Raw genomic sequence first — 10,624 nt, 5'->3', positions numbered from 1 at the left:
AATCCGGTTAACCAAATTTCAAATCAAGTGGCGCGCGGACGAGCTTTTAATATAACCGCGCACCAAGCGCAAGCGAATAATGACGTGGTTAATGGTACATTTTTACTTAACGGACAATATGCATCTATACTTTTTGATACTGGCGCCGATAGGAGTTTTATTTCTCGCGCATTTGAACAAAAACTTGTGCGACCGCGAATAAACTTAAACGGAAACTTTACAGTTGAAATGGCTAACGGTGAAACAATTATAATAAACTCCGTGATCAAAGATTGCACGCTTAACCTTAATGAACACGATTTTCTAATCAACCTCATTCCCATGCCTCTTGGAAGTTTTGATGTTATTATTGGTATGGACTGGCTCTCGCAAAATCGTGCCGAAGTAATCTGCGCCAAGAAATTGATTCGCATTCCTCGGGAAAATGGTCAAGATCTTCATATCTACGGCGAGAAACCATCTAACGGTCTTAAACTTATGTCATGCACTGAAGCCCGAAGACTTTTACGAATGAAATGTGTCGCGTTCTTAGCTCATGTGGTCAAACCCGATGAAGGAAAGAAGAAACTTCATGAAATCCCCATCGTGCGTGACCTTCCTGAAGTCTTTCCCGAAGATCTTTCTGGTTTACCTCCCGCTCGGGAAGTCGAGTTTCGTGTTGATCTTGTTCCTGGTGCATTCCCCGTAGCCAAATCTCCTTATCGACTTGCACCCGCTGAAATGCAAGAATTAGCAAGTCAACTTCAAGAGTTGACCGATAAAGGATTCATTCGCCCTAGCTCTTCGCCGTGGGGTGCTCCGGTTTTGTTCGTTAAAAAGAAAGACGGTTCGTTTCGCATGTGTATCGATTACCGCGAGCTGAACAAGCTCACCATTAAGAACCGGTACCCCTTACCGCGTATTGACGACCTCTTTGACCAACTCCAAGGTGCCTCTTGTTTCTCCAAAATCGATCTCCGTTCTGGCTATCACCAGTTGCGTATCCGCGATGAAGATATTCCCAAAACTGCCTTTCGAACCCGCTACGGTCATTTTGAATTCTTGGTCATGCCCTTCGGTTTAACCAACGCACCCGCTGTCTTCATGGATCTAATGAACCGGGTGTGTAGGCCTTTCTTGGACCAATTCGTGATCGTGTTTATCGATGACGTTCTGGTATATTCCAAAACCAAGGCCGAGCATGAACAACATCTTCTGTTGGTGTTGCAAAAGCTTCGAACCGAACAACTCTATGCCAAACTCTCCAAGTGTGAGTTTTGGTCTAACGAAGTACAGTTTCTTGGTCATGTTGTAAACAAGATGGGTATTCATGTCGACCCATCCAAAATTGAAGCAATCAAGCACTGGATTACACCGACCACTCCTACCGAAATCCGTTCCTTTTTGGGCTTAGCTGGTTACTACCGGCGATTCATTTCGAACTTCTCAAAAATCGCCTTGCCTTTAACAGCATTAACGCACAAAGGCAAACCGTATATTTGGGGCTCGAAGCAAGAAGAAGCCTTTCAAACGCTCAAGCGAAAGTTGTGCGAAGCTCCTGTTCTAACGTTACCAGAGGGTACAGACGACCTTGTCGTTTATTGTGATGCCTCCAACCAAGGTCTCGGTTGTGTACTTATGCAACGAGGCAAGGTTATCGCTTACGCGTCAAGGCAACTCAAAATTCATGAAAAGAATTATACGACTCACGACCTCGAACTTGGCGCAGTTGTATTTGCCTTAAAAATCTGGAGACACTACCTCTATGGTACTAAGTGCATCATTTACACCGACCATAAAAGCCTTCAGCACATTTTTGATCAAAAGAAACTTAACATGAGACAACGCCGATGGAACGAACTCATCAGCGATTACGATTGTGAGATCCGATATCACCCTGGAAAGGCTAATGTGGTAGCCGATGCGCTCAGCCGCAAACCCAGTCAACTCAACTGTATTTTGCCGCGCACGCAGCTTCACTTCGCGCCGATCCAAAGCAATCTTGAATCGCGCATTCGCGACGCGCAGCGCGCATCGATCAGCAAAGGCAACCTACGCGCCGAGTTAGCGTGTGGTGCGGAAGCGCATCTAGTCCCTAACCTGAATAGAACTCTCTGTTATCTCAATCGCATCTGGATTCCCAATGATGAGATTCTTCGCACTGACATACTGAGTGAAGCGCACAAAACTCGGTATTCCATTCATCCTGGCGCTGACAAAATGTACAAAGATTTGCGCCTTACTTATTGGTGGCCCGGTATGAAAAAGGATATTGCTGTGTTCGTAGCTAAATGCCTAACTTGTTCTAAGGTAAAAGCTGAACATCAACGCCCATCTGGTTTGCTCGAACAACCAGAAATTCCTACGTGGAAATGGGAAAGTATAGCAATGGACTTTATCACCAAGTTACCCTCGACCGCAAGCAAACATGATAGCATTTGGGTAATAGTGGATCGATTGACCAAGTCTGCCCACTTTCTGCCCATTCGTGAAACCTACCGTGTTGAACAACTTGCGCATCTATATGTCAAAGAAATTGTCTGCCGTCATGGTACTCCCTTGAGCATAATATCCGATCGCGATGGCCGTTTTATATCTCGCTTTTGGAAATCTCTCCAATCTGCGTTAGGAACTCGTTTGGACATGAGTACTGCATATCATCCTCAGACTGACGGACAGTCTGAGCGAACCATCCAAACCCTTGAGGATATGCTTCGATCTTGTGTTCTTGATTTTGGAGGTAATTGGGATTCACACCTACCTCTGATCGAGTTCTCTTATAATAACAGCTATCATTCCAGCATCGGTATGGCCCCATTTGAAGCACTTTACGGTCGAAAGTGCCGCTCACCGATTTGTTGGAACGAAGTGGGTGAAGTTCAAATCACAGGACCCGAACTAGTTCAAGAGACAACCGATAAAATCGCTAAGATCCGTGATCATCTGTTGACTGCCAGAAGCCGACAGAAGAGTTACGCAGATCGCAGGCGGAAGCCTCTCGAATTTCTAGTTGGTGATCTTGTTCTCCTCAAAGTGTCGCCCTGGAAGGGTGTTGTCCGCTTTGGGAAGAAAGGTAAGCTTGCACCTCGTTATGTTGGTCCGTTCAAGATTCTTGCGAGAGTGGGAAAGGTTGCCTACAAACTGGACCTGCCGCCCGCGCTCAGCAATGTGCATCCAACGTTCCATGTATCCAATCTCAAGAAATGTTTAGCTGACGAAAACCTCCACATACCACTTGATGAAGTTCAAGTTGATGAGTCTATGCATTTCGTTGAGAAGCCTGTTGAGATTATGGATCGCGAGGTGAAGCAAACCAAGCGCAGTCGCATCCCTATTGTCAAAGTTCGCTGGGAGTCCAAGCGCGGAGCCGAGTTCACTTGGGAAAGGGAAGATCAATTGAAGATCAAATACCCGCACATTTTCTCTGCGCATCTTACTTCGAGATAAATTTCGGGACGAAATTTCTTAAAGTATGGAAGACTGTGACAACTGCCCAAATCCGACCCGACCCAGGTACCCATTTTCGGATCCGATTTTAAGATTTAAAATTTGATTATAATCTTTATAAATTTATCAAATATATATATATATATATATATATATATATATATATTACTAATAATAATAATGATAATAATAATAATTCCCTTCCGCCGTCCCGCCCCTTTTTCTCTTAACTCTTTGCTTGTCCTTTGGTTCTTCCCGCCTAAGGATGTCTGCGCAGCTCCACGCGCCAGACTCCTTACAAGGAAGCCTGCGTGAAGACCAGCTGTTCCTGTGTTACGCGAGGCGAACTGTTCCCGCGGCGCGCAAAGGATTGTAGTTCTTCCCGCGGCGCGCTAAGGATTGTAGTTCTTCCCGCGGCGCGCTAAGGATTGTAGTTCTTCCCGCGGCGCGCTAAGGATTGTAGTTCTTCCCGCGGCGCGCTAAGGATTGTTCTGTCTGCCTTCGCCCTCGCGCACTCAAGCCTTCTCGCGCTAGACACTTAAGTCTTTTCTCCAGTTTAAGCCAGCCTGTATGCTTTTGAAATATCTTATCTTCTGTGCTATACCTGCCAAGGTATGGGCACAGTAGGCCAGATCCGACATCTGTCCGAAAAGTCACTTTCGGCGAGCTTGCTTACCAACCCTCTTGGTTGTTAGAAAAAGTAACTGGCATAATCTTTTAAAATCTTCTTTTCCATGTCTTGAACAGTACTTTGACTGACCCCTCCCATGCTATGAACAGTAACCTGTCAGCCTTCTCCATCCCCTGCAGCTGCCACCATATCTCTTGCTTTTGATATATTTTGCTTTGATTTGATAAGATCTTTTTCCCCAATTCAAGGGATGTGTTCCCTAGGGTTTTCCTATAAATAAAACTAATTTCTTGGATAATTAAACACTACACTCAAACACTTAAACACTCCCCAAAATCTTTCTCCCTTACTCTCAGCCGAAGATCCTCAGCGACGCCTCCACTCCCCTCCTTGCAATCCGTCTTCTCTTCTTTTCTGCCCAGAAATCTCGGTAAATATATAATATATAATTTACATATATTCAAGACATAAAAACCATAAAAACAATCGTTAAACCAATAACCTCTTATTTATAGGTTAACTTTCGCTTGTTTAAAAGTTGGTTCTTGCGTTATCTTTCAACGCACCTTTTACAAGTGAGTAATCTCGTACCTAATCCCCTTTTATTTTTAACGTTTTGGGATGTTCATGTGTTCGTACAACTTGAGTTTTAAACTTGTTTATGAAATTATGTGCGCAAAACCCATGTGTTATGGACGTTTACTAGTGTTGTATATTTGTATGTGTTGATCATTAACCGCTTTGATCGGCCTATTCCGAAGTTTTCATGGATCCATTAGATAAACACGGGAGACCTATTGTTACGATTTTCTTGGTTTGTTTGCTCATACACGAATGATTATTTGTTTTTGCTCGATTTGGAGCACGCTGTGAACTATGAGCTATGATCTATTTAGGCTTGATCACAATCTGTTTACACCCTATGTTGAACACCAGTTATACACATGTTGCGCGCAGTGCTTTGTTATTATCTATTTATATCTATTAAACTTGATTTCTCACCGACACGCAAGTGTTGACGTTTTATTTTAACACATGTTCAGGTTTGCTGTAGCTGCTTTTGGAAACTCGAGGACACGTAGGATGTTTTCTTTTACTTTGGACCTAGTTTAAAATATAACAAGACAAATTTATGTATTTGAATATTATGAGTTATGATATGTGATTTATGTTACTTTATGGTGTGTTATGCGCATGAGCAATGAAATGTATTTATCAAATATTGACACCCAAATAGTGTCACGAGTAATGAAACAATTCGTAGCGCCCCGATGTATAATCCGCCATTGGTCGGGGTGTTACATATGGTATTAACCAAAAAGGATATAGATGCTATAGCCCCAAAAAGCGTCACATGTATACTACCATGAACTGTGACTTCTTAGAAACCGAATTTTTCTACACATCCCAAGACAATGGTCAGGGGGAGACAGAGTTTAACACATTGAGTTGGCTAAAATGGGCTCCAAAGTGGGTCTCATCTTCAGAAGAATTCAATCACAGTACCTACGATGAGCCACAAACTTCACAACAACCTGTTGGCCCAACAATCAGTGTACCATGTAACCAAGATCCTCCATACCTGGCATCCGAGGTAAGTAATTCTCAAACACTTGAAGACATACAAGATATAGAATCTCATGAAAATTTAAATATTGATAACCATGAGATTGCAATAGAACAAACAGTGCATGAGGAAATTCAGGAAGAAAATGCACAAGAAGAGACGACCGAAAGATATGTTCTACCACAAAGAGCTAATAGAGGAGTTCCACCGAAATGATATTCGCTAGAAAAACAGTCCCGATCATCCAAATACCCTATAGCAAACATAGCTGAAGGGAATTTATCCGAATAAGCTAAAGCCTTTAATTCTTCCCTATACGCAAAACAAGTTCCAACCACTGTGGAACAAGCTTTAGAATCAAAAAACTGGAAGGACGCGATGGAAATAGAAATGAAGGCATTGATGAGAAATGATACATGGGAAATGTGTGAATGTCCACCAGGAAAGAAACCAGTAGGATGCCGATGGGTCTTTACGATCAAATATAAACCAGATGTAACCATTGAAATATATAAAGCACGATTAGTAGCTAAAGGCTATACCCAAACATACGGGATTGACTACTCAGAGGCATTCTCTCCTGTAGCCAAGATTAACATAATCAGAGTACTTTTTTCGATCGCTGCAAACGAAGGATGGCCTCTTCATCAATTTGATGTTAAGAATGCCTTTCTACATGGAGAACTAAAAGAAGAAGTATATATGGAACCTCCACCCAGATTTACAAGAAATTTCAAGGCAAAGGAAATATGTCGGTTGAAAAAATCCCTCTATGGGCTTAAGCAATCACCTCGAGCTTGGTTTGGCAGATTTACTTTAGCAATGAAAGGATATGGGTTTCGACAGAGCAACTCTGATCATACACTCTTCCTTAAACAAAGAGGTAAACTTGTTACTTGCTTAATTATATATGTTGATGACATGATAATTACAGGAAATGGTGAGGAAGAAATGAAAAAGTTGAAGACAAAGTTGTTTACAGAATTCGAAATGAAGGACCTAGGAAGACTAAAGTATTTCCTTGGAATTGAAGTACTAAGATCTAAACAAGGTATTTTTATATGTCAGAAAAAATATATACTTGACCTTCTAGTTGAAACATGAATGATTGACTGCAAACCAGCCGACACTCCAATAATGGTCAATCACAAACTCCATATGGAAAAAGAAGGAGAATGGGCAAACAAAGAAACATACCAACGCTTGGTAGGAAAACTGATATACCTCTCACATACTCGTCTAGATATTGCATATGCAATAGGGGTAGTTAGCAAATTTATGCATCAACCTCAACTAACTCACATGGAAGAAGTGTGGAGGATTATTAGATATCTCAAAGGAACAGCGGGCCATGGTGTTATCTTTCAACCAAATAAACACCTAAAGGTCGAGTTATATACTGATGTAGATTGGGCTGGAGATAAAGATGATGGAAGATCAACATCAGGATACTTTACCTTGGTCAGTGGAAATCTAGTTACGTGGAAGAGTAAAAAACAAAATGTGGTAGCTTTATCTAGTGCCGAAGCAGAATTTCGAGGAATTGCACGGGGCGTAACAAAAGTTCTATGGATACGTCAACTTCTAACCGAAATTGGGTTTCCACAAACTGAAGCCAGTAAGATCATGCGTGACAACAAAGCTGCAATACAAATTTCAGAAAATCCAGTTCAACATGATCGTACAAAACATGTGGAGGTTGATAGACATATCATCAAAGAAAAACGCGAAGCACGAATTATAGAACTGCCGTTCGTCCGATCAGGAGACCAATTAGCATATATATTAACAAAAGCAGTCAATGGAAGGATCTTTAGCAATTGTATTGGCAAGTTGAATATTAGAAATCTCACTATTCAACTTGAGGGGGAGTGTTAGAAAAAGAAAGAAAAACACAATATTATATGGTCATGGTCAACATCTTTTCCTTTTAAAAGATTGTGAAATTAGAAGCACAAGACCGTTGGAGCAAATCAAGTGGATCTCATCATTTTATTACTTATATTGTATTTCCTTGAATAGGATTGTTCTTTTTCTATTTATAGTGTATTACCTTCTCCACTGTAAAAATAAGAAACACAGATTACTGTATCAATAATATTCTTCAATTCCACTTTCTAAGAAAAAAAGGGTGGCGGTGCAACTTTTTGCCCGCTTACCTGCCTATATCTTTATTGTAACTGAATCCTTTTATTTGAAATGGACTTAACTGACCTTAAAAATAAAATTGATTGATTTGTTGATATGCACTAGTCTACCAATTAATTTCAACTTACCAGTTGCCTCTCATTCCAGCAAGAAGGGTGTCGGTTTTAAGAAGTTCAACAGTCCAATCGATTGTGTGAATCTTGGCCATGACCGCGGAAGTTACTAGCCTTGCACGACGGAATAGATTTTCGTCATCCAGATCAGGATATTCTTTCTGATCACAGCTAGTAGTTTCCAGTTTAGAATAACTGATAGGTTCAAGTTATCAAGTAAACGAGTGTGTATAGATGTACGTACCTTTAAGGCGTCACAAATGGCATTGTGTTCAAGGATGAAAAGGTCTTTCAATGTTGATACACCGATCCAACCATTGCGAAATTTGCCTGTTGTGTCTAACCCATTTGTGATCTTAAGTTTCCCTTCTTTGTACGTTCTCACTTCGTGCAATTGTGAAGAGTTGCTTCCATATATTGCGCTTCCATCCCTAAAGTTGAGCGATTTTAAAAGAAAAACAAGTTTATGAATGTCAATAAGATAGTTACAAAGTTTGGTTAATATTAGCTGACAATTTCCTTATATGTAGTAAGAGTTGTTTTGGGCAACAAATGATGAAAACAAGGGTCGACTCAACCATTTTAGTGGCCTAAAACGGAAAAAAATTAGAGGCCTTAAAAAAAAAATTGGTCCGTGCTTTCTTTCGATATCCAATTTCATTGAATGTATAAAACATGGAATAAAAGTCAGGAATTGTGAAGTTTGAGCATACGCCTACAAGAGCAAGAGGAGAGTCTTAATTATCACTCTGAGCATACTCTCAGAGTGAACCCAATATACAACATATATGTATTTACATATTTTAAAAAAGGTATATTGATTTTTATTAATCCCAACTATTGCATTTTGGTCAACGTCAGTCCCAACTAGTGAATTGGTTACTTATGATCCCAACCTTTAACGAATTTGTTCCTAACGGTCCGCGACTAACAGAATCCTAACGCCGTTAGTTTTAGGTAACTGGAAAGTCAATTTTTGCCGGAAATCACCACCCGAACACCGCCACCACGACCAATTGACTCACCGCCAACCAACCACCACCACTTGAGCACCATCGACCGATTCCGACGATGGTTCCAAGGGTTCCGGTGACCTCAATAATGGGGTTTTACTAGAAAAAGGTTCATAAAGGTCCGATACAAAGTTACCAAGATTTTTAGGGCGAAATTGTTGAGTTTTCGGAAAAAAATGTGAGTTTTCCGGCAACCTGCAACTAACGGTGTTAGGATACTATTAGTCGCATACCATTAGGAACAAATACGTTAATATTTAGGACTGTCAACAACCAATTCGTTATTTAGGACGAGCAGTGACCAAAAGACGTTAGTTTGAATTAATAAAAATCAATTTACCTTTAAAAAATGGGGTCTTATTCAAGTGAGGGACTACAGCCATAACCTGTTTATAATGGCCATTGGGCTAGCCCTAATGAATTTATGAAAGGTTAATTGTTCGTACCACCATGACGTACTAATATTAAGATGTCCCTCTTTGATATCATCTAAACCAGTATCAACTTTTTTAGTCTTGTAAAACTTGAAAGAATTAAGAGGGCATTGATACACAGCATTTTCATACGACGCCTTTAGCTCAAACTGCGACGTAAATCATCGATCATGTGTTAGTTTGTAAAGTTCATGGGAGCTATATAGTTGTATGCATGCAAGGTGCAAAGTAATTAATCAAACCTGCTCTGTTGACTCAAGATGATCCATCCAGTCATGAGTCATGAATTGTATCCATGAAACCGCGATTAGGTTTAACTGTTTTCCAGTGTCAATGAACTCTTTGCGTGCCATAAGCTTTGTTGCCACCTCCATAGGGTTTGGCTTCAATAGCTATAAAAAACCAAGACTTTAATAAGTAATAACAAGAGGTTCACATTACCGGTTACTAGCAAGAAGAAAAATTTGATTCACGGGATTATTCTTTCTGTGTGGTGGATCATTTGGCTGACGCGGAAAGAAGTTGTCTTCTCCAGTGAAGATAGAAGAAACAACCTAATTTTCGATTCTCTCCTTAATTATTTGTTTTTTATGGATTATAAATAGAGATGGTAAAAGTATTGTTGGTTGGACTGATTTGTTTAAAAACCATCTTTTAGTCATCTAATTTTCTTTTCTAGCTTTTGCTAGTTTTGTTAATATATATAAAGTCGTCCGGAAAAATAAGAGGTCCACATATGTACACCCACATTTAGACATATGTCACACTTGAGTGGTAGAATATAAATGAGAATATTCTTCAATAAAAAATTGAAAGTTGACATATTTCATATTTGAAATATATTTTTTGTCGTTATAATGAATTTGGCAAACATCATTGAGGATGATAGATCTACAAGGGAATGCCCATAACACACTATGATAGAATACAAAATATTTTATATAGCTAATATTTAGGTTTTTAAAAATAATACCAGTTTATAAGATTTTGTGATTGTATACCCCTTTTCTTTGATCAAGTGGCAGCATGTTCCGGCCGAAAAAACTGTTTACACTGCCGGCAACTTCATCAGAAGGATCGTTATACTTTCCATCGGCTGTCCTATAGGGAAAGTCACCAGGATTAAACCCAACACCTCCCGAATTTTTACCAACCTTCATCAAACTAAGCTTGAAATGTAGATGCCGACGTATAGAAAGGTAGGCAAGCCCTAAGAACACTGGGAAACGGTGCCACTTAATCCCTGACCTATCAAGTCCATGAATAATCTGCACAAAGTAACTATCAAATGA

General features: G+C 40.2%; 1 protein-coding gene across 1 annotated transcript; it reads right to left on the bottom strand.

Annotated features, from left to right (window-relative positions):
- Positions 1–7,663: 7,663 nt before the first annotated feature.
- LOC143616221 (alpha-dioxygenase PIOX-like) lies at positions 7,664–9,706 on the bottom strand. The gene is made up of 5 exons (XM_077089112.1): positions 9,575–9,706; positions 9,345–9,481; positions 8,130–8,316; positions 7,901–8,046; positions 7,664–7,685 (listed from the first exon to the last, which is right to left on the bottom strand). Exons 1-5 carry the CDS (start codon positions 9,704–9,706, stop codon positions 7,664–7,666), a joined length of 624 nt encoding a protein of 207 aa, XP_076945227.1.
- Between the last annotated feature and the right edge of the window lie 918 nt (positions 9,707–10,624).

Source organism: Bidens hawaiensis, unplaced genomic scaffold (genome assembly GCF_021521415.1).
Source record: "Bidens hawaiensis isolate Kalapana, Puna unplaced genomic scaffold, B.hawaiensis_p1.1 tig00046258_1, whole genome shotgun sequence".
NCBI lineage: Eukaryota > Viridiplantae > Streptophyta > Magnoliopsida > Asterales > Asteraceae > Bidens > Bidens hawaiensis.
Note: the sequence above shows the minus strand (reverse complement) of the source record. Positions and strands in the feature narration are given on the sequence as shown.